The 23,972-nt window shown below is 34.5% G+C and overlaps 6 protein-coding genes across 10 annotated transcripts; 3 read left to right on the top strand and 3 right to left on the bottom strand.

The window, feature by feature from the left end:
- Window positions 1–66: 66 nt before the first annotated feature.
- LOC136343781 (heparanase-like) lies at window positions 67–2,906 on the top strand. Its single transcript, XM_066290724.1, has 10 exons — window positions 67–203; window positions 831–1,062; window positions 1,115–1,254; window positions 1,306–1,479; window positions 1,561–1,783; window positions 1,833–1,969; window positions 2,025–2,203; window positions 2,254–2,395; window positions 2,458–2,569; window positions 2,622–2,906. Exons 1-10 carry the CDS (start codon window positions 113–115, stop codon window positions 2,782–2,784), a joined length of 1,593 nt encoding a protein of 530 aa, XP_066146821.1. The 5' UTR covers window positions 67–112; the 3' UTR covers window positions 2,785–2,906.
- LOC136343793 (uncharacterized) lies at window positions 2,905–4,808 on the bottom strand. The gene is made up of 6 exons (XM_066290749.1): window positions 4,650–4,808; window positions 4,515–4,599; window positions 4,366–4,454; window positions 4,200–4,317; window positions 3,079–3,149; window positions 2,905–3,027 (listed from the first exon to the last, which is right to left on the bottom strand). Exons 1-6 carry the CDS (start codon window positions 4,704–4,706, stop codon window positions 2,998–3,000), a joined length of 450 nt encoding a protein of 149 aa, XP_066146846.1. The 5' UTR covers window positions 4,707–4,808; the 3' UTR covers window positions 2,905–2,997.
- A 1,234-nt stretch (window positions 4,809–6,042) lies between these two features.
- LOC136343792 (general odorant-binding protein 19d-like) lies at window positions 6,043–7,455 on the bottom strand. The gene is made up of 6 exons (XM_066290748.1): window positions 7,301–7,455; window positions 7,137–7,221; window positions 6,962–7,050; window positions 6,384–6,504; window positions 6,259–6,329; window positions 6,043–6,200 (listed from the first exon to the last, which is right to left on the bottom strand). The coding sequence occupies exons 1-6, from the start codon at window positions 7,346–7,348 to the stop codon at window positions 6,165–6,167; spliced, it is 450 nt and encodes a 149-aa protein (XP_066146845.1). The 5' UTR covers window positions 7,349–7,455; the 3' UTR covers window positions 6,043–6,164.
- A 137-nt stretch (window positions 7,456–7,592) lies between these two features.
- ort (ora transientless) lies at window positions 7,593–13,613 on the top strand. 3 transcript variants are annotated; one of them, XM_066290735.1, is made up of 8 exons: window positions 7,593–11,456; window positions 11,743–11,814; window positions 11,865–12,236; window positions 12,292–12,374; window positions 12,434–12,568; window positions 12,617–12,717; window positions 12,945–13,105; window positions 13,179–13,613. In XM_066290735.1, the coding sequence occupies exons 1-8, from the start codon at window positions 11,377–11,379 to the stop codon at window positions 13,504–13,506; spliced, it is 1,332 nt and encodes a 443-aa protein (XP_066146832.1). In that variant the 5' UTR covers window positions 7,593–11,376; the 3' UTR covers window positions 13,507–13,613. The 3 variants fall into 3 exon arrangements, with proteins under 3 accessions (XP_066146832.1, XP_066146835.1, XP_066146833.1); XM_066290738.1 differs by having other exon boundaries at window positions 13,229–13,436; XM_066290736.1 differs by lacking the exon at window positions 11,743–11,814.
- Window positions 13,614–14,038: 425 nt separating this feature from the next.
- IntS6 (integrator complex subunit 6) lies at window positions 14,039–20,029 on the top strand. Its single transcript, XM_066290318.1, has 14 exons — window positions 14,039–14,224; window positions 14,371–14,519; window positions 14,581–14,796; window positions 14,848–14,967; window positions 15,051–15,196; window positions 16,142–16,334; window positions 16,385–16,590; window positions 16,644–16,790; window positions 16,844–17,104; window positions 17,370–17,600; window positions 17,652–17,852; window positions 17,904–18,115; window positions 18,558–18,793; window positions 18,849–20,029. The coding sequence occupies exons 1-14, from the start codon at window positions 14,175–14,177 to the stop codon at window positions 19,319–19,321; spliced, it is 2,841 nt and encodes a 946-aa protein (XP_066146415.1). The 5' UTR covers window positions 14,039–14,174; the 3' UTR covers window positions 19,322–20,029.
- Window positions 20,030–20,883: 854 nt separating this feature from the next.
- M6 (neuronal membrane glycoprotein M6) lies at window positions 20,884–23,968 on the bottom strand. Of its 3 annotated transcripts, none has more exons than XM_066290256.1 (7): window positions 23,818–23,957; window positions 23,496–23,608; window positions 22,720–22,876; window positions 22,505–22,664; window positions 22,301–22,451; window positions 22,099–22,247; window positions 20,884–22,042 (listed from the first exon to the last, which is right to left on the bottom strand). In XM_066290256.1, the coding sequence occupies exons 2-7, from the start codon at window positions 23,584–23,586 to the stop codon at window positions 21,917–21,919; spliced, it is 834 nt and encodes a 277-aa protein (XP_066146353.1). In that variant the 5' UTR covers window positions 23,587–23,608; window positions 23,818–23,957; the 3' UTR covers window positions 20,884–21,916. The 3 variants fall into 3 exon arrangements, with proteins under 3 accessions (XP_066146353.1, XP_066146352.1, XP_066146355.1); XM_066290255.1 differs by having other exon boundaries at window positions 23,496–23,642; window positions 23,818–23,954; XM_066290258.1 differs by lacking the exon at window positions 23,496–23,608 and having other exon boundaries at window positions 23,818–23,968.
- Between the last annotated feature and the right edge of the window lie 4 nt (window positions 23,969–23,972).

Genomic DNA, 23,972 nt, shown 5'->3' with positions numbered 1-23,972 from the left:
CAGAATTTATTCATTGAAATCAAGAAATCGACGAACAATTGAAAATATCTTATCTCAGCAGAACTACGGAGATTCTTATTGATGCACTTAACCCGCATGTCAATCGATATAAATGAAAATTGGTGAAACTCAACGCATTTTGAAATTGCATTGTGCGACGTGTAGAATGTTAAGTCAAGTTGGGACTTACGTTAAAACCAAAGGTAAAGTTATCAGATTAATCAATTTAATAGATTACCATTTATTTTTCTTATTAATTAACGCTTAGGGGTTAAGTTTTTAAAACTGGAAAAGCCAATTAATATAAATTTATGTGTCTATGTCCTTAAAAACACTGAAATTGTTCTACTAATATACATCCTTCCATTACTGACTTCTTTAGCCTCCTATTATAGACCTATCGATTTATAACATCCAGCAAGATTATTGTTCTCTCGTAGAGATTGTATTTCCTAACTTCTTTCTACTTTTGTCATTTATTATATTCTACTCTAGAATGTAGCAATATTCCACTATTTTGAATTTGCCTAGAAATGGTCATTTATGGCATCATAATTACTTAACATTTAGATTACTTTCCTGATTTTTTTTAGAAAGAAATGACAAATTGTTCATGAAATAAAAGAATTCAGAGTCATACAATTGTTTATTTGAATTAAAAATGGTTGTAAACAGGAATAAGTGAACTAATAACGAACTAATATTAATGCAAATATATATATATATATAATAAAATATTATTTTACCAATTGAAACAAATCTCACTTGAATTCACTACTACATACACATTGAACATCTCTGAAAAGCTAAAATATTGATTTATTTCACAGTGAAACAAATTAGACAAGGAGGAGCAATATCATGTTTATATCTCACCATATTGTGCTTAGTGCCTTTAGTTGGGATAGCCATATTCCTCAGAGTTCATATGAGTAATGCTGAATACTATACAATTTATATAGACACCCAAGACGAAGCTTCTTATGTGGTCAATGAGTATTATTTGAGTTTGGGGTTGGATAGCACAATCATCACAGATGGGTTCAGACATTTCAATATGAGGTATGGTTGTGATTAAGTTAGATTTATAATTTTTTAAGAAATACTATTCTAGTGACATAAATCTTATTAAAATGATAAAACATCTTTCACCTGCTTATCTGAGAGTGGGAGGGAATCAAGCAGATCAAATTGTGTTTTCTAAAACTGAAGACTCACTGATAGAGAACACAAGTGATGCCTATGTTTTAACAGGTAAGGAATTTAATTGTTTGCAAGAGAAATCAAATGAATAATAATCCTTAGCCTCAGACTGGACAAAATTGTACCACTTAAGCAAAGAAGCTAATGTCACTATTATTTATGATTTAAATTCCCTGCTAAGATATGACAATGGCACTTGGTGTTCTGAGAATGCCAGGGAAATGTTGGAATTCTCTCAAGAGAACAACTTTTCTGTAAACTGGGAATTAGGCAATGGTGGGTATTGGCATATTATTATTAGGTAATAATCCAAATTTCAATATTGTTCATGTATTCCTCATTTTATCTAGTTTTTAGAACCCAACTCTTATCCAAAAAAGTTCAATGCTTTGGTAAATGCCTCACAGCTAGGGACTGACTATATTTTTTTAAGAGAGCTACTAAACACGTATCCACTCTATACAAATTCTAGTTTAATCGGCCCTTCAGTTACGAGATTATCAACTAAATATATTGAGGAGTATTTGCTGAAATTTTTAGAAGCTGGATATAAAGCTATTACCGCTATGACGTTTCACCAGTAAGCTGCTTATTTAATCAAAAAATGTATTATTTAAGCATATTTTTAGATATTACTTTAGCGGTGTTAATGTCACCTGGGAGGAGTTCATAGATCCAGAGAACTTTGATTATCTAGAGTCATGCATTAATGCAGTAAAAAGCGTGACTAGCTTAATTGAAGATTTTGATAAGCCTATTTGGCTGGGTGAAAACGCCAAATATGCTTAATAGTTTTCGCAGAATTAGAGACATTTTTATAGGTGAAACTGCCACTGCTTGGCATGGAGGGGCTCCCGATATGTCAGACCGGTTTCTGGGCAGTTTTCTTTGGATAGACAAGTTAGGTCTTAGTGCCAAAATGGCTATTGATGTAGTCGTCAGGCAAAGTATTTTCAAGGGAGATTATGCTCTCATAAACAACACATATTACCCTAACCCTGTAAGTCGTTTTACTATGTTGACACATCTTTTGAAATGGTGTGTATTTAGGACTGGTGGTTGAGCGTCTTGTATAAGAAGTTAGTTGGGAGGAAAGTGATTACCACAAAAAGTGAAGGAAATGCCAAAATTCGGCTTTATGCCCATTGTGCCAAATATAATGAACTTTGGAAAGATGGGGCTACAGTTGTAGGTAAATTTTAATAACTGCCCTCTTAATAATTAAAAATTTGAACGTGTTTGTACATGTATTAGTTTTTGGGGTAAACATCAATGATTACAAAGGTTTAGTGCAGGTAAAAGAATTGCACTCTGGCTCAGAAATATATTCCTATTCCCTAAAAGCTAATGACACCCTATTTTCCCAGTAAGGTAAATAGCAAATACCACTGTTGTTTGTCTACAACTGAAGACTTTAGATTCGTGCAATTGAATGGGAAGCTATTAGAGCTTGATAGCAATATGGATCTACCAACATTTCAACCGAACGTAGTACATAGGCAGGATATCATGGAAATTGATCCCATGTCTATAATATTCTGGGTTTTTACCAATACCGACGTTAATGTGTGCAGCTCTTAATTTAAATGGTAGGATTATCAGGAAAAGCCAACGATTGTGGTGCCGCTTATAAGAAAGTAGACGTGAAGGTAATTGTTATTGCGGCATGTATAGGAATTTTTCAAATAAAACGACACAAAGTATTTTTAATGTTTCCTATGTTTATATATAATATTGGTAATATTTAGTCTCCTAGTCCTAACATTGTTATCCCTTTCCTCTGCCGTGGTATACTTAATTTGGAAGGTATTTGTTCAACCCATTCTAAAGAAAGGGTAATATAACAAAGTGTAATAAATATGAGAAGATTTTTACCTTCTTGGATTCAATAAATACGCAAAAAGTGAAGCGAGTAGCTTTTTCGCATAGGTCCTCATTATCTGCAGCTATAATAGAATTACAATTTAAAGCGTAACAGAACTGGAGACTACTCAAGAAGTATTGGTCGTTTCTTCAAAGTGGTTCCACTTTTTTGCACAATTTTTGATATAAAAATTTGAATTTTTTTGTCAAGCAATATGCTGCCAACATTTAATGTTTTAATATATGTAACAGTTATTTATCTACTTCTGGTTATACTGGTAGTGACCGGAACTTCAATATTTTAAATGTGAGGTTCTTGATATTTTTACATATTCGGAAACAGTATAAAATTTCTTTTGCAATGGTATTTGAATACAAAACGGCAGCAAACGCGTTTTTTTTTTAATGTATCAAAATGGACAAACTGTTTCACAAAAACACCTAATGATGTGATATATTGAGTGTGTTCAGAGGAGATATAGTAAGACACGAAGTAAAATATCATAGAAATATTTCTGGGAATAGTACTCTGCAAAATAATTTAAACAATGCTAATAGACCCATAGTCATAAATACATCATTTTCAATATATAGCTTGGGAAAGCTTCACACATTCTTTTAACGTGTGCGCAGGTTAAATTTTAAAAGTTTATACATTTATTTTTTTTTAAACCCTGTACAACAAAATGTCAAAATCGTCGGTAGTTTTGCATCTTTTTTTGAAATGTCCTCCATGCATTCTAACACCAAATTTAAATTTCTCCTGCAGTTCTTTAGCTTTTTGATTTCTTGCAGTATTTTCACGTGTTTGACTGTTTTTGTAGAAGTTTTAAAAATATCTTTCGATACAAATTAAGAATATCCAGACTACATGTTTAGGTCTGTAGTTTACGACGCCATAGCTGAGCTTTAGCCATTTTAATAATTTTGTTTTGATTTTGGACATTTTGCATTTTCAAAAATTTAACTCGGGGCATGCGTAAGAAAAGCACAGGATGTGAGAAAACAATTAAACTTTATCTCCTTTTATATAAAAAATTGAGCGCTCTTGACCATGGGTCTATTAGTATTTCTATTGTTTTACAAAGTACTATCACTCTCTGAAATATCTCCAAGATGATAAGTATACTTACTATTTGTTTTACATTTGCCATGAGTTTCTAGAATTTTATTATATACATTCGGATCATCAATTTTAGCTTTAGCCAACCACTCCACATCGCCTTCTCCAAAAGATCCGTCATCGCGTATCTATCAAAGAGAAATTATAATCCGTATTTGAATTACAGATTTACCTACAATATTTAGCTTCTTAGCAGTACAGAAGATAGCACATTTGCCCTCGTGGGTTTTTGGTATCTTTCTCTGCATGAGAGCTGTCAAATCCTCTGTGAATTAGTTACAACTTTTATTAGTAAATATTGCTTTTTAGCTTTATCACAAAGTACCTGGTGAAACTTTTTCAGCTTCGACACACTCTAGGCCATACAACTTCATTTTTTCCACTAGTTCTTCAACCAATGCTTCACTAAGCTGAATCAATGAATTTTTTAGAAAAACGTTACACTTAAGTGAGTACTTACTGCGTGAACATAGACGTTAAGGCATAGCAGCATAAATGCTATCACCGCGAGCTTCATTTCTTACAAAATTTCTGTTGTTTGCTTGGACATAGAAATAAAATGCCGAGAAGAGAGCTCTCCTTCTTTATATATCTTTTTAAAAAATTAGGTAAATCAGGACATAATTAATTGCATATAAATTATAGAATTTTGTATCTGAAGTTGGGCATTTAAGCGTAACTTATTCGATTTTAATTTATTAGTTGCAGACTTATTTGCAAGTTTTTCTAATTCGGTTTTAAAGTTTAACTTCCGTTTTACATTAACGAGTGTTTTGCAACTGAACCATTTTAAATCGATTGATAGTAAAATATTTTATGCTAAATTTATTCGAATTAGCAGCTTAGTAAAAGCTTCAAATTTACGAAAACTGGCATCAAAGTGATAATGCAACGTAATTTGAGCAATCTCATATAGCACGTTGAGGTGATCGATTTCGTGTATTTTTTAAGACAATTACTCTAGTGACCCATGGAATTTCTTTCTTCCAAGTTTGCAAAGCGACAATAACTATATGTTTGATTCATTGCAGATAGCCTAATTTTCATGTACAAATTTACAGTCTATTACAAGTCTGCACCTATTAATTATATCATATTAAAAATATCTTTTATTGCCCAAAAGGACGTTTTTTTTTAAAGGAATCCCGTCAATTTTGAATTTTAAAATGAATGAAAACACAGTTCGCTCAATGTAAACAGAGTTCAAATCGATGTAAATACATTCTCGAATTAAAGGCAGAAAAATAAAAAAACAAACCCATTTTTGTTTTAAATTGGGTTAGCTGGATGGGTAAAGGATGGAATTTACCTCCCACGAAAAATCAATTTTGAACACCCCCTTCACTATCCTAAATGTGTTTGGGATTTAAACTTAATTTTATTATCAGCAATGGGAACCGATAAAAATTCTTAGTCGAATTTATATTTTTCTGACGAAGATACGAGCTCGGCAAGTTTCGTTACTATTCGAAAGGGCTGCTACGAATGGAAATGCACTTCGATTATACAGAAAGGTGCGGACATTGACTAATTCTTCCAGATTTGTTCCGCCACTCTCATTTATGTTTGTTGATCTAATAAAGGTAGGGAAGAGGATGTACGATAAAGTATGTTTAGCCCGTTTTAACGATATTTATGGTTCTTTATTATTTGGGTAAATTTAAAAATTATCTTCTTATATATAACCTAAGGATTAAGGTTTCCCGTATCTCTCATCGGGGATCTGTCTGCATGTTATTAAATAATAGCATCCCAATGGAGATTGCGAACATTATAAGTTCGGTATGTTTTTAGTATCCAAGACATTGAATATGTTACCAGTCTATTTCGTAACAAAAAATGTGATGTAAAAATATTTTAACAATTCGTTTTATTCAATAGTCAATCGTATAAACAAAACAATTTTCTTCCAATTATAAAGGATCTAGCCGCTAACAATGATGGATATAAGTATGTTAATTTTTTCCAGCTATCATTATTGAGATGAGCTAAAGAGCTTGTCAATTCCATACTGAAATCAAAAACATATTGAAGCAAATACATTTAAATTAAATTGAACTCAAAATTACCTTTTGTGACTCAGTCTTCATGCAATTCACGAATTCATAGGCTGTATCGCAACCGTCTCCTTTGTGTTCAACTGTGAAAAAACTTCTTTAAAAATTTCCCTTAAAGGCAACTACATTGTACCTACCGCCAACGCAGGCTTGATGCACCTTTTCCATGTTTCCAAACACTTCGGGATCGTTGACTTTTACCTTATCCAGCCACTCGGTTTTGGGTGGAGCTGGAGAGATTGTACCATCATCGTTCATCTGATATTTAAATTATATGCCTATATACAGGGTGTTCCAGTTTATAGTAATAGAACTAACAGTCGATAAAAGATTTTTTGTTAAGATAAAAATGTTATATAAATATATATTGAAAACGGCTCAGTTAGGATGGCAAACTTGATTTTAAAAATATATATATATAGTTCACGCAAATATTAAGATACAACCATGTAATTTAATATTTTGGGATTTTTTGTAGTGCCATATAATATTTGTTAAAATTTTCGTTACATTTACAGAGGACGTCATATACAACATACTAGTGAATATTTAAATTATGACAAATCAAATCAAAAACAAAGAAGTAATCATTTTCTAACTAATCTAAAAATTACTGGAACATCGTCCCACATTTTTGAAATTGAAATAAACATATAAGTACCGAAAATGACAACTGAACGACAAAAAAAAACGAAATGAGAGCCAGTTTACTTACCATATTCAACTTCTTGCTGACGCAAAAAATAACGCATCTCCCTTCGTGTGTTACTGGAGGTTTATGTTCCTTCATAGCAATAATATCCTCTAAAAAATAATAAAAATATAATCTTAACAAACTGGTGGATAATCCTGTTAAAGTTGACTCGATTTTAGGTGTTCACATTTTTTACCTGTGGTTGCTTTCTCGGATTCGACACATTCCAGTCCATATTCCATTACCATTGCTTTTTTTTCGTCGATAAGAGCTTGATCAAGCTAAAAAAAATGTTTTAAGGGAGAAAACTAAAAGAATAGTTCTCCCGGCAAATTTAAGTAGGTACTAAAAGATACTTACCGCATTTGCACATACCAGACTACACATAAACAAAATGAAACTTTTCATTTTTTATTAGTTTTCAAAAAGATGTTTTATGGAAGAATAGCTTTTGGCAGCAGTAACACAATTGATGTTTGGTTTGAAAGAGACGGATTATATAGGTTTAGAAGTCAATGCATATGAGTTTGAAGGTCAGCTTATCTGCGATTAATTAAAAGGAAATTATACCTTTTTATTACTGGTTTTCGTGGTATATAATTTTGCGCGCCATTGTCTAAGTTATTCACATCTAATCATGACTATTATTCCATGACTCAATCCCGTGTGGACTTGCTGGGAATCACTAATTGTTGGGTCGCAAATGTTGCCTTTTAGTCAATTACAGTCTACAGCAAAAATGATCAGACTTCATAAGTAAACTATGTTTCAAATTAATCTGATTAAAATCCATATTCCAAAACTAGTCCGTTTAAAGAGTTATTTCAGTGATTTCTTCAAGTTTTGAAGTTCTTACTTTTCTCAATTACTTATTAATTAATTTTAAATTTCTTTTACGGTTTCGGAATCGATTTATCTTTTTTTTAGTTTGACAAATAAACTGACAATTTTGTCAACCAAAACCGGCTACTAAATAAGTTTAATGCTGGAAAAAATTGTATAATATAATGAAAGCAAGTGGTTTCATTTCGTAACTCGGCTACCAAGGGAAACTAGTAACTGTGGTTAATATAGTTGGCAACATACAGACCAAAACGAATTATAGACGATTTAGTATGTTCTCTTCCAATTTTTTGAATGACAGTTTCAGTTTGACAAAAACACATTGTATATTATTATATTAAATAGAGCTCTGGCCAATGGCAATGGATTACAAGTTTGTTTAAAAAATGCGGACACAGACTAAATCTCCCAAGTACTTTTAAACCCTAAAATAAAATAGCATTTGCTGTATATTCGTGAAGAATAAAGTCCAATAATATTGGCTTCGTATTCTTATTTAATGACAAAGAAACTATGTCAATGCCATCATAAAAGAAGCTTCGCTTCAACATCAGTTGAGGGTGTTTCCACGAAGAATCAAATAACTTGTCGTTCCATACTGAAATTAGGTATACAATATTTAACCATTTGTATAAATACGGAAAACTCAGGAAATTGTCCTTTTGGCTTCGGTTCTTACACTCTGGGCGAAATCGTATACAGTCACTAATGCATCCGTTTTGTTGTCTACTAAGAAATAAACATGATCGACCAATATTACCCTAAATAACAACAGAAATCTGTATTGCTAGCTCACCCCTGATAAACCTTCTCCAAGTTTTCAAATAATTGTGAACCATTGCCCTTTATTTTAATCCCCCACTCGTATTTTGGGGGAGTTGCAGACACAGCACCATAACCATTCATCTATAATTACTTTTTTTCATAACCAGAAATTGTTAATAATACACCTATCAAATGAATTTTTTTTATTGATACAGAAGCTGGCGCACTTTCTCTTATGAGCTACTGACGGTATATGCTCATTCATAATTGCAAAATGCTTTAAAAAAAAAGAAACGTGCTTATCTTGACAATGTGGTGAACATTATTTAGACAGCTTCACAAATGAGGAGTTTTGATTTAATTGAGGGTACCTTTTTGCTATTTGAAACATGCCAATCTATGTTCCATTTTCGTTTCCTTTTCGTATGAATGCAAGCTACAAATAAGGAGTTTTTTTTAATGATAATATGAATCATATTGATTCCTATTAATTAATAGGACTGGCTGGGTAACTTCAGGGATCAATTAAAATTCCTGAAAATCGGCTTATAAAGATTAATCTTGATCAAATTTTAGATTAAACTGTACTGGAATGTTCCGATGAAGTTATGTTCTGAAGAAAGCTTTTTAGAAGGTTATACATCTGGATATTATCTTCATTATGTTATGGATAGATGTACTTACAGCATTAGCCCGGACCAAGTAAAATACCATCGAAAAGAAAAGTTTATTTGTTTCGAATTTCGAGTTGGATTGTTATCGGGTAATAAAATACGATAATAAGTATCTTTTTGTTTCAAAAATCCAAATTATACATAGAGGGTAAAAAATCCTAGATAAATTCACTAAAATTTGAACGAAATATTTTTCATGAAATTGCTGGAACACGTCAAGTATTGTTTTTAATTGTACATTTTTTGATGAAACAGATATGTGTATTGGGTTACCCATGTACTAGATAAATATACTTTTTCATTTTTTCTTATTGAACCCTATGTATATTATGATAGTTTTGAGTTTTTTGAGAAATTGTGAACATAGTTCATGTAATGTGCCCATATCTAAATTTAATAGTTTTCAAAAAACCACCTAAAATTAGAAATACCGATTAATACTTAAATAACAATATAAACTAGTATAATTTAATGTATTAAATAGTCGAATAGTGCCCTGTTGATTTCCTGACGGTGGGCAAACAGCAATTCAAATTTCTCAAGACCGTTTTTAATCATTTGAGGAGTTATTGTTGACCTTCTTCAGCAATTTTATTTTTTACCTCTCCTTTAACATTATTTATTTATTGTTACTTAAATACACCCTATATTTCAGAAAGTCCCATAAAAAGTCAATGGGGGTAACATCAAGCGATCTAGTAGGCCTCTCTGATTGCCATATTGCACAACTGTGTCAGTAACTGTTGAATTTTGACATAAATATGTTAGATGAAATTTTTTCAGAATTTCTCAAAAAATTAAAAATGTTATAATACACATGGAGTTCCGTAAGAAAAAAAATTAAAAAGTCCATTTATCTACTACATAACTAAAAACAATATTTAACGTGTTCCCACATTTTCATGAAAAATATTTCTTACAATTTTAAACGAATTTATGTGAAACTTTTGGTCCTCTATATGTGTTATCATGAAAGATCGGTAGTGTACAGAAAGTTTAAAGATCATCTTATCTAATAATCCCATTAATAAATAAAAAATTATACCTTTGTAGCACTGGTTTTCATCACGGTTTAATCGCGATTTTCGTTCAATGCCAGTCCCACGTGTACGTACTAGAAACCATCAATTTTTGGAAATTAATTGAGGGTTTCCGTACAACATAGGTGGGTACGTTTGGCTCAACAGGGTTCAGTGTATGAAAAGGAAGTTATATAACTTTCTGCTTGATTTACAAGGATTTTAAACGGTCTAGTGTATTAATGATCACTGTACGCACCTTAAAAATTAGGGCCAATTTTTAAATAAATCGGGGCCCCAGATGAGGTTAATGAATATCTCAGCTACCTCATGTTATAGGGAAGTCGCTAATTTATATTGTTGTCGTTAGTTCTACGTTGTGTTTTCGGCATTGTCACGTTTCATAATTATTACATAACGTATGTTTACCGAACTTATTATAGACAGGTACCTAGTGTACTTATGGATTATCTGCATTTCAAAATTGCCTGTTTTCACACGCTATCTTCGTGTGTAAAAAATATTGGTTTGCATCCATGTACAATTTTTTAGAGGCGGGAAGTAATTTCCTCACGCTGCACTAAACAGCTAAACAATGTGTAAAAAACTAAATATATCTGTGGCTAATCGCATTCCTCATTGCAGAAATTATCGCGCTGTGCTTTCCTCTAAATGCAAATCATCGCGTTGATTTCTTTTACTTCCTTAAATCATCAGTCTTTGTTACATAAGTAATTGCCCATAACAACTATGTTTACTCAGAATATTGTTCTGCATTTCCCTGTAACCACTGAGTTACTTGACATGGGACCATCGCATCATCATAAATTCTATATGTACTCTAAGCGAATAATCCCGCATTAAAAATCGAGCCTTTATAATATTAATTTTATGGATCACTTGAACCGAAAAAGCTCCAATCCCGCGTGCTTAAGAAACACGGAAAAGAGCCGCAGTCAGCACTTATGAAGTATTACCGCAATTTTCTATTTTCTCCTTTATTGTCAGTTTCTCATTCGTGTTGTCTAGGTTTGCACGTAGTTAAAAAAGGGCATTAAGGCCTTTTTCGAATCACAAATTCTTCGGACCGTATTTTCAATATGGTTGTTTAGCTGTTAAATGCAACTAATAAGAAATGAGGCATCTACAATCTGCACTACAAATATTGCTGATATTCCTTCTGGAGCGCTATAGTGCCATTGGAGACACTATCTCGTGAGTACCCCCTGTAGTACAGCAATACCCAACTGAAAACACCTTTCGACACCTCAAAATAGCACACCCCTCATTAAAAATCCTTCTAGTTTTACAGCTCAACCTCATTAAACTCTTCCACTTCCCTTAAATCTAGTAATGAGGCATTCAATGCGACTCAAAAGAGAAAAGATGCAAATAACTGCTGACCTTGATTGCACGCTCGAACTCCCTTCAAAGCCCTTTATTGTGTCAAGAGGGCGGTTGAGGGTTTTTTCTAATAAAGAATTCAATATGCGAATTTCAGCCTCTGTCCTATAGAGTTTTACCACGAGCAATATTCGGACCACAAGTCTGATCATGACTCGGACGAAATCGCGTAAGTAATTACCCGAGAACTTGCTACCCTCTAGCTGCTTGTGTGTTTAGAACTGGTTTAACAATAAGAGACATCCTCCCGGAAGATCCCAGCAAATATGACAAGATGAGGCCCCCGAAGAAAGATGGAAATCCCACCAAAGTATTCTTTCACGTCACAGTGATGGGCTTGGACAGCATAGATGAGAATTCCATGACCTATGCCGCAGACATATTCTTTGCTCAAACTTGGAAGGATCATAGATTGAGGCTGCCTGAAAATATGACCACAGAGTACAGGTTGTTGGAGGTGGACTGGTTGAAGAATATGTGGAGGCCTGACTCGTTTTTCAAGAATGCGAAAAGTGTCACCTTTCAGACTATGACCATCCCCAACCATTACATGTGGCTCTATAAGGATAAAACCATACTCTATATGGTGAAGTATGTTAAAGATTAATTTGTATTGCTTCTAGTTATAACGAAAGGCCCTTTTTAGGCTGACCTTAAGGCTATCTTGCGCCATGAACTTTATGATATATCCGCATGATACGCAGGAATGCAAGCTTCAAATGGAAAGTTGTATGTAGAAAATTATTTTTTATTTTATTATAATACCTCTGGAGTATTTAATTTATTAGTGTCTCATACGACTGATGATATGGTTTTCCAATGGGATCCGGATGTGCCCTTAGTGGTGGATGAGAATATCGAGCTGCCGCAATTGGCTTTGGTTAAAAATCACACAGCTGATTGCACGCAGGTGTATTCAACTGGTAAGAATTCAGTTTGAAACTATGATTTTTTGAGGATCAATTTTATAGGGAACTTTACATGTCTGGAGGTAATTTTTCAACTAAAAAGACGTCTTGGATACTACCTTTTTCACACATACATTCCAACGTGCCTAATCGTCATTATGTCTGTAAGTCCCACGATAACTATATAAGTAGTTCCGAGATTAGAAGGCAAAAAGAATAGTAGTTTGCTATAAAGCTTACATTCCACATCTTTGTTATTGAAATGCGCAAGGTGTTTATATTTCAGTTTTTGCCTTAAATTTTATATCACTTTTCGCTCAAACTAGTATATTATGCCCAATTTCGGAACACTCTGTACAACGTTGAAACATATCCTTTGTGTCCTTTTTAGTGGGTGTCTTTCTGGATAAAACCAGAGGCGGCACCGGCTCGCGTTACATTGGGAGTAACGTCACTCCTCACCCTCTCCACTCAACACGCCAAAAGCCAAGCAGCTTTACCACCAGTGTCGTATTTAAAAGCTGTGGACGCTTTTATGTCTGCATGTACTATGTAAGTTTATGGATTTTTAATTGAATGGTGAATGAACGTGTCATGGTTTTTTTCAATTGTAACATGGGTTTAGGTTCGTTTTCATGGCCCTGATGGAGTATTGCTTAGTTAACATCGTTCTAGGAGATTCGGACTTGCCGAAACCTCCAGCTCCACCTCAAAAAAGGAAATCCACCTCTGTGTTCGAAGCATCTTCTCCTAAACCTGATAACCCTCTTCTTATGGCTGGGGCCCCTGGCAATGCTTCGCCCCCTCCCTTACCTGTTAACCCCCCTATAACACCGGCTCAGAAAGCAAGGAATAATGCTATTAATATCGATAGATTTTCCAGGGTGTTTTTTCCATTGCTTTTCACGGTACTCAATTTATCTTATTGGATTATGTTTGCTGAGTATATTTAGAGGATACTTGTGTCTAGTGGACTAATGAAGTAGAGTTGCTAGATTAAGTGTGGACATTTTTCTTTATTATACGGATAAAATCTAATAATCATTGTAATAAACTAATTATATCATATTTACAGAAAAAACTTTTGAATTTCCCGCATCCAAAATCAATCAAACTTATCTGTCCTTAATGCATTACATCTGAGAGTATCTGACAAAGACAGACCTATTGTGAATAGTGAAGTTAATTTTCTAATTTTCTGAGACATCTGTCTGAGTATTGCCGAATTAATATCCGTTACGTCACTTTACTGTCACCAGATTGCGCTAGTGGATCCAAAACTTTTAACGAAATTTGTTAACGTATATGTTCTATTCCTGGATATTCATCATGAAAATGCTGAATTTCAAATATTTCATTCATATCTCCTATAAATGAATTATTTTTAACATCCTTGGAATGCTAACTAGTCATTTAAATGCAGAATTCCATGCTAACATATGTGGGCATTTGTTGATATGTGACAACAACGCAATATTTGAGTGTGACATTTGGTTGAGACCGACTGGGACCGACTATGGACGACAAGTTTTTTGTTGCCAGTTTGAATTGTAAAATTGAACAGAGATGTTGTCTGTTTCTCGTAATATTTGCATAAATAATTTCATTTGAGCCTCACAACATGACGATAATTGTATTTTTGATTGATACCTCCGCTTCTATGTTTCAAAGGTACGTATATAGGATTTTGGCAATGAAAGTGAGGTTAGGTTACCTCCTGCTTGGTTGGCAGTGGCTACATACCCTCCCCGGTTGGTCCAAAACCACTCTTGAACAGGCCCGGATTATCACTAATTTAAAGTTTTTCAAATTTTTAGAACTTTCATTGGGGGCCGTACAACTCTGTTGGATGTGGCCAAATCTGCAGTGGAGACTTTCGTCAAGATTAGACAGAGGAGTATTGATAGCAGAATTGACCGATACATGCTACTTACTTTTGAGGATACACCAAATAACATCAAAGCAGGTATGTTTCAGCTTCCTGAAACATGCAGTTTAAAGCTTACTTTTTCCTCTTGCCTCCTAAGGATGGAAGGAGAACCTTGCAACTTTCATGTATGAGTTGAAAAATCTGCAATGCTACAGCATGACTACTATGGGAGTTGCAGTTAAGCAAGCATTTGATGTCCTCAATATTAATCGAATGACTTCAGGAATTGACACTTATGGTCAAGGGCGATGTCCCTTTTTTTTAGAAACTGCAGTTATTGTTTTAATAACAGATGGGGGCAAGTTAACTACAGGTATAATTCTTACATAACTGAGATATATAATTTAATAGAACTCATTCTCAGTTAATGGTGTCCATGAGGAATTTAATCTTCCCATGCACTCACAAATTCCTGGATCAGAAATGACTAGAGAACCATTTCGGTGGGACCAACGGCTTTTTGCCTTGGTTCTTAGATTAGCAGGTAATTATTTAACAAGTAATGTATCAATATTACTTGTTGAGTTTTACTGTTTTAATGGCAAGAAATGGTAATTTGGTCTGTAGGTACTCCAGCTGTTGAAAGGGATACAGGTTTAGTCCCCAGCGACAGCAGCCCTATAGATGCTATGTGTGAAGTAACAGGTGGCAGATCTTACTGTATTACATCTCATAGAATGTTGAACCAATGTATAGATAGTTTAGTGCAGAAGGTATGTTTATTAAGGTTGACTTCAGTTGGTTCTTGATTATTCTAGATCAGTTTATGGCTGTTTTTCTGTATTCTGAAATGATAAGAAATATGACAAATCAATGACAGTATCTAAATGGCTGTTAAATTCCAATCAACTTTTCCGATTTAACCATTTTTCTAGCTCTTATAGTTTTCAAGATGCTTTAAATCACCTGCAAGCCTGATGTAAAATGAAAAGTGGACCATTGTTACATACATTAATTAATCCCACATATATGGATGACTTTAAACATTGGATCAACTAAGATACAATTACAAAACTGTAATGGTTGGTAAAATATCATCAGATATATCAATTAAATTTGGAGTGGATAAATATAAAGCCATGCATATCCATAAAAGCAAGTGGACACAACAGGATTGTAAGACCATTCGACCATTCTATCATATCGAGCATTACATCCAGTGGATATATGAAAGATATTTAAATATTTAGGATTAGACCAGACTCTGAACAATATCTTACAAGGAAGTATTTCCGCCAGTTAAAACTAATACTTAAGACCAGATTAAGTTGAAAACTCTTTTAAGGCTGTCAACACATTTGCCATCTATATCCTAAGGTGTTTCTTCGAAGTAGTGAAGTAATCAACCACAGACATGATACACAACCCTAACAATGAGAGTAGCATTTATTAAAGGGAGAAAAAGGAATCCTAAGTTACTTATTCAATGATTGGTAGTTAAAACGGTAGATGGAGTTCAATACTTGATCAATCTAAAATACCAAACTAATAAAGTCCATGAGAGCAAGTAACCACTTTTTGAGTTAATTCAAATACATGGAAGGTGCCTTAAAAAAATTATTCCATAGGCAATATTCATCTAGAATAACCATGAACCTACACTGTATGTTTATTGGATATAATTTATCTTTGAATTGCGTTGTTATTTAAATATTTAGGTCCAAAATGGGGTAGTAATAAATTTCGAAAAAATCGGCCCTGATCCCCCGCCTATGCAGTACGACAAGGAAGAAGCCAAAGACGAAATTGATTTGTTGGACGGTGAAAGGAACAACATGCCCCAGGCTACACTATGGCATAACTGTCGCAAAATGATATATGTACCAAAAACTAGCAAATCTTATTGTGTTGGTAAGATCGTAGCACTAGTACTTTCACAAATTTTAATAGTCAATTGTCAGGTTTTTGGCCCATCCCTGAATCTTTTTGGCCTGAGGTGACTGCCAGCGTCTTGCCGCCCAGAACCGCCCATCCGAATGTGAAGTTTACTTGCACCAACTCTGAACCATTGGTGATTGAGAATTTACCCTTTGATAAATATGAACTTGAGCCATCTCCTTTGACCCAATACGTTTTGTCCAGGAAGCAACCAAAAACTTGTTGGCAGGCAAGTTCAATCCTTTAGAAAGAAATAATTATTAAAGAATAGTAAACTTCCAGGTTTTTGTCGCCAATAGCTATAAAAACTCGGAAGTGGGCCACCCGTTTGGATACTTAAAGGCTAGTACCAATCTGAACTGCGTGAACTTATTCGTGATGCCCTATAATTATCCAGTGCTGCTTCCATTATTAGATGAATTGTTTAAGGTCTGCTGTTCAATGTAATTTATTGCATTTTAGCAATAATAATCTTGTTATAGATTCACCGATGGAAACCTACAAATGAATGGCGAACAGCCTTTCAAAACTACACTCGAACACTGCCCGCTTACTACGCCGGTCCATTGAGAAGGGCACTAACTAGAATGGGGACACCAGTAGCTTTAGCTCAGACGCTCATACCAGAGAACACGGAAAATTGTTTGAGCTATTCTGTGCAGAACTATTTAAAGAGAGTTAAGAACCAGGCAAAGCTCGAGCATGATAAACTGTGCGCTGAGATAATACAGAGACAAGCCACGGTGAGTGTTGCTTTCGAGCAGTAATTTATTTAGAAATCTGTATAGTCGTAACAAACAGGATTAGGAATTTCTTACTTTATAAGAATCGAAGCAATTATTTCCGTAATAATAAATACGTAAAAAAATGCAATAAACAAATAATGCACATGTTTTTTATATGAATCAAATGTTGTTAGTTCATATTTTTAGACATTAGCTCATAGCATGTTGCTTTGTTGATTTTATAAATAGCTCTATTGCTAATGGAGAGGTTTTTCTTTTCCAGACCAACAGTCTGAAATCGCACCTCAACCAGCCTGAACAAATTCGTTTGCTGCCAACAGTGACTCTCAAAAAAGATCTGATAAGTCATCCCCTGTTGCAAGACAAATTCCAAGCCCAACGGGACCAACTCCTTGAACAAGGCTACTTATTTGCAAGCGCGTTGGACAAAGAGAGACAGACTGTTAGCTTTAAGAATCCTTTCGACATACCCAGAAATAGGTTGATACAACAGGTTGAATGTTTTATGAAATTGTGTGGAATTATATTTACAAAGGTTTTATAGGTGGTGCGAATGCGGAACAATTTCCTGCAACCAGACTGGATATCCCAAGACTTGGACAGTGCTCACTCTTTGCCGATCTCGCAGATGGGAAATTACCAGGAATATCTGAAGAAGCAAACGCCGCAGCTCAGGGAAATTGAATCAGCGCCAGTGAGACAACACATGTTCGGGAACCCCTTTAAAATTGACAAGAGAATGATGGTAGAAGTTTAACTGCAAAGTTTCTTCAGTGCTTCATTGATTTCCTTATAGGTTGATGAAGCGGATATTGACTTAGTCGGATCACCCTCGGGAGCAACAAGGAACAATAAAAGGCCATCTCCCGCAAATGATATAGGCACCAGGTTACCTTTTAAACGGAAACGGGGGCCTTTACCCAAAAATTTTAACATAATTAAGCCGAGTGGTGGAGAAACGCCGTTGCCTAGTCCGCCTCTGTCACCTCAATCATCACCTATTCCATGGTAAGTTCATCAAGTTCATTCAGGCTAAGCAGTCTAAATTATTTAATAACGCTGCTCGGGAAACTCATAGGGTACTTTTTCATAGTATACAGGGGGGTCCAAAAGGTGATTAGATTTTTCGTACTGCTAAACTGTCAGAGTTGTCAAAGTTGTCACAGATAAGTGTTAGAAGCAAAAAGACAGGTCTGTGTAAGATTTTAATTTAATATCTCAAAAACCAAAACAGTTGCGATTTGTTATTTTTAAAAAAATCATCTTAATTAGACCTAAGGAATCGCGTTTTTAAGTATTGCGCATGCTTTTTGGATATCCTGTACGGTACCTTTGGTCATGAGGCAAATTTTATAGTCCGTCTTAACTTATTAAGGGGAAGAGGTGTGGCGGCATAGGCTCGCAAACAATAATTCTTGTTTCAACAAATTTCAAGTTATCCATATTTCAGGTTAGTTCGGTTGCCAATGCCAGTGCCAAGTGCCATTGAAAAAGATATTCCAAGTTTCGACGAATCTCCCAGCATAGTGATGAACGGTCTCGATAGCCCCTCTTCCAGCGAACGATCCCGTTCTCCGTCTCCAACATTAGAGCTTCCATCATTTGACGTCAGCTTCTCTACTGCCAACTCCATGTCTACTAGCTCTATGCCCTCCACGAGGAACACTTTCAGCTATTCCACTGCAGGTTTTTGCACTCCACTTCTCTTTACTAGACTCTTTTCTATCTAATTTCTATTTAGGAAATTCCCAGCCAGACACCTTGATCAACTCTCTCAGTAGCGACTACTACAGCATTTCCTCCATGGAAAGCACAAATAAAGAAATATCCCAGATTTTAAAGGAGACAAGTTACAACCATAACAGCAACAACGACACTTTCATTTTAACCAATAACACTAACAATCTTGCAGAAAAGGAGAAGGAAAAAGAGGTTTCCAAGAAAGTGGAACCTAAACCACAGAAACAAGCCTCCAAGCAAGAAATTGATACTCAAAATTTTGAAATTCGCAAGAATTTGAATCGCCTGGTGCGGAAGCCCGGGAAAAATTTCACGGAACTCTTCGATAGCATTAAAACTTTGAAGGGTGACGTGGAGACTCAAGTGAAAATTGTAAAGCTAATTATCAAAGAGAGTCTTCGCTTTAAAAGACAGCAACTGGCTAAAATGCTTGATGATCACATACAGAGGATGCTACAAGTGGAGAATAAATGACGAACGGGGTTCATATACCTATTTTAATTTGTCCAGTATTCGTTTGTAAATTGGTTTTCATCGCGAATCATGTAATTAATAAAGAATATTTTTTTCTTCAGTACATTATATAGTAAACGCGATATGTATATTATTACCGTACACCGATATAGCGAAGTTGGCAATCACCCGATGGCGGTAATAAGCTATTTACGACACGCATTATGCCGGGAGTTTCTGTAAAATCTTGCACAATTTGTTAATTTGTGACATGTGTGACAGTTATTTACGACTTCTGGTTTAACCAAAGCGATCTTGATTATTTTAAACGTAAGTTCACAGCTTTTTTTACATACAATTGCTTAAAATTCTGAGGGGACCACTTTGCAGAAACACCAGGCATGCAACACTTTATTTATTATACAACGTTATTTACTATATAACACTATTTAAAACCACATCAGTTTCGAAATAAAATGGTGTGAGGTAAAGTAATATTGCAATTGTGATAGTTACCGCACACCGTGACTGTTGAGTACCGTACTTGAATCAGTGTGGTAAGTTTTACTTACCGCACGGGTGTAGAAAAATTGCTTTAAACAAACTATTGTAAATATATAGGCATTAAATTTTATTGAAAGTTGCTCGTAACTGAATAGTGCGGATGTTAAATTATTTCCTGTCGCTTCATTTTATTGCCAAGAATTTCTAATAAAAATATGAAAATCATTGGAATGGTGGTTTTCTTTTTTCCATACTTCTATAGTGCACGAAAACAAGTTATCTCCATCTAGGAAATGGTTCAACCAAAAGAAAATTGTGAAAAGGCGACTCCTGATTTATTTGAAGCCCTAAAAGCCAGAGGGCGATAATACTAGAACGCTGAGAAGGTGAGCTACCAGCAAAACACTTGTTGTCGACGTAACAACGTTGCCAAATAAACTTTGAGCTCTTAACCTGCGAATGTAATTTAACTGATTTTTTAACTTAGTTTCGGGAATTGCAATTATTCATCCCGTTAAAAAATGACAACTCACATGCGCGCTTCGAACTCAACATGTCTGGATTAAAATTTTCATTTTTGATTTCATATTCTTCTTTAAAAAACCAATGGCGTAGATGACAATTTTGCACTAAAAATTAAGTGAAAAATTGAGTACTTCGATTTCAGCGAGATGGAGTTCCGCAGTAGACGTACGATACAGTATTGATATGCCGCGGTCAAATCTCGAATCAGACAACTTCGATTTTTTGAGTCAAAAATTTTCATTATGTATAGCCTTTGATATTTTTTGGATCGAAAAATCGCCTACTGCAGAACTCAATCTCGCTGAAATCGGAGTACTCACTTTTTCACTTAATTTTTAAATGTAAAAGTGTCATGTACGTCATTGTTTCTCGACGAAAAATTTCAGGTAGAATTGAGATGATTTTAACTGTTTATATCAAAAGTGTGAAAGGGTATATTTTGGTTTTGATGTAAGTTTTGTTACACAGAGTGTTAATGAACATTCGTATTTCGGATCCTTAACAAAAATGCACTCAAAACGTCTAACGCCCTCACACCCACCAAAAAAAAAAAAGTTTTTTGGTAAGTAAAAAAGTGTAATTCCAAAATATTACAAAACCCTCATAATAGGTTTTAGGCCATAAAGTTTCTGCTTTGAACACTTTAAATATTAATGAGCAAAATCATTTTACAAAAATATTCATATTATCAACTAGGATGATTAAATTTTAAAAATCTAGGGTTCATTTCACGAGTCACCATAGAGGTCTTGGCTATCTTAATAGATACGGAGTAAGTTAAAGTAGGGTAAAGTTGCACAATTTCAAGCTTAATAAAAATAAGCGTTTAAACTGGTCACGTTGCCAATACTTACTTAAAAATCCATGAAAAACTGAAGTTTTATTTTTACGTATAAATTGAAAATGGCTCATTTTAGCAAGATGGAACTGAAACATTTTTTAGAGTACATTTTAAAAGCGTTTTTAGTTTTTTCCTATTGCATCAAGTTTCTTAGACATGAAATGCGAGGTAAATTTTTAGAACATTAACTGACCTCGTATCTCTTTAATTAACCAATATCCTGTTGGTGAGGCCGAAAAACTGACACCCTCTGTTAGAGATGGCGATTCGAGATAAATAGCAGTATCGATTTTTAATAGATCGCCATCACTACCCTTCGTAGTATTATGCTTAATCTAGGGCTTAAAAAATACTAATTAAATAATACTAACAAGGTACCAACATTAACATTAAATATGTTTTGAGGGGATGAAACTATGGAATGTTTTCTGAACGCCAAATGGAGATTTGATGATTGGACGGACAACACGCAACTCAAATGGGGGAAAATATATAAATAGTCGCATTAAGATCTGTTTATCAGCTCTAACAATCATTTATCTCAAAGCTTATAAAAGATCCCTAACCATTTATAAAAATAAATTCTACCATTGTACCCAGGAAAAACATACGCCTGCATTAAACCAACACCGGAGAAATACTTTTAAACCCAAAAACCAAAAATAAATAATCTCAGAAAATCGGTAATTTCAATTTTACAAATCACTCCATTTCAACTCAGGCATATGGATCTCCTGGGATGTATCCTAGAACCTATCCTTAGCCGACAACATATCGGCGTCATTCAACATTTGCAGATCTTGGAACTGCAAAAATTTCTCTTGGTTTCTTATATGCGCGTAATTAGCAGCCAGACACATCAAATAGTGGACCTAAGTATAGTCCTAATAGTACTTTGATTTCTTTTAGTACTGAAATATTTACTTACAAGACTGAGAATTACCAGCACCGCAGAAACTGTCGCCAAAATGAACATAATTTCAACTTTTTCAACATAATCCTTGCAGAAAGCTTTGACGTTGCTCTCACCTTCAACTTTCATGTGCTCTTGACGTGTCCCAGCAGGGAAGAGGAAATCTATGGAATTTTCCGGAAATTAAAAAGCAGAATTCTAATGTCTCCAATCTTACAGAACTGGGTCAAATCAATGGGATCCTGCATTGATGCGACTCTTGGATTTTCGCACATTTTCCAGAATATTGTAAATAAGAAAGTTACAACTACTAAGCAGCAAAACATCAAAAGCCAGGCTATTTGAAGCACATATGTAATGCCCATGAACTGCAAAATGATCAAAATGACCCCCTTAAACTCAACACTTTCTTAGAACTCACAATAGCACAACTGAGTCTTCCAGTCACCCGGGAACCCCACCCTTTATAAACTTTATGTCTAGTTGCTCCAGTTGCAAGAAAACCCACAGTAAGAATCATAAGCCCTAAAGCTCCCATACAGGCTCCTATTAGAACAAAAGTCATTTTCACTGCATCCACCCTAAAATTGGTTTGCATGTAATATAAAAAAGACTGATTTGGATATATTTACTTACCAGAATAGTTGCATATTAAAAACTTGACTAAACATCAGCACTGAGAGTGAGGCACCACGGAACATAGTACCGCAGAAAATAATAACTCCTAAAGCACACATTATAGTGGCTATAAGGGTGGCATATGGAATACGAGTGAGGCATTTTTCACAGCAACCTGCAAGGAAAATGGATGACAAAACTAGAATATTAAATTAAAGAAGTTATAATCTAAAAATCTCATATATATTTCCAGAGCCTTCTGACTGGGGTTTTAGTTTCTAAAGCAAGACATTATTCACCATAAATGTGGGCAACATTGCTTTATTTTAACTAACTTTGTAACTATCCCAGTTTGCCAATCCCAATGATATGCCTTTTGAAACAATGTCCAACATTATATTATATTAGCTCATGTGCACTACTCTGAATATTCAATATGAAATTAATATTACCATATTTGACTTGACCGTGACTAGACTGACAATATGAAACATTCTTAATTGGAAATTTTTCAGTTAAGAAAACCCTCATTAAAGGTACCTTTTATAAACAACCAACCATTAAGAATATGTAGTCTTATTTCTCTCAAAATACAGCTTGCCATCACCCAGTATCCTGCTATGTGTTTAAACATATTTGTCAATAATAACTTTGTTCCTGGAAAGTATTAAATGGGGCAATGCAATGGGAATAAGCGCCCTTTATATTACCCTTTGATTTGCTTATACCTACTGCCTTATCAAAAGTAATAAAATAAAGAAATGACTGCTCCATCTTTCTAATCACACAATTACCTCTTTCATCACCGACAGATTCCATATAAGTCTGCACAGATTGCAGGCTTTCCTGAGACTGGCTCATGGCAATGTCGAGATTTGTCTCCATATAATTGAGGGGGACATTTTCTTTAAAGTATGTTTTACTCATGGTTTCGTTTCACACTAGTACAGACATAAAGTTGTGACTAAACAGATTACATTATTCGCACTAATTAACAGCAAGCATACCAAAGTTAATCATTAATGATTAGAAGATAAATAACAGGTCGTAATAAAGATAAGCCACACCTTGAGATTAGATAAGGAATTTGATAGGTATATAAAAGTGAGCGCTTACCCATTTTTGCGATATGATTTCAGTCTTTGTCTGTGCGGTTAAACAAAGGTTTTACTTCTAGAAATTGCTCATCTTTGGACTTTCTCCGGAAGATTAGAAAATTCATAGAAGTCAACAATCTTTCGTTGATTGCTGTCAGTGTCACTGAAATGTCA

Source organism: Euwallacea fornicatus, chromosome 15 (assembly GCF_040115645.1).
Source record: "Euwallacea fornicatus isolate EFF26 chromosome 15, ASM4011564v1, whole genome shotgun sequence".
Taxonomy (NCBI): Eukaryota; Metazoa; Arthropoda; class Insecta; order Coleoptera; family Curculionidae; genus Euwallacea; species Euwallacea fornicatus.
The sequence above is the reverse complement of the archived record's forward strand: the minus strand, read 5'-3'. Positions and strand labels throughout refer to the sequence as shown.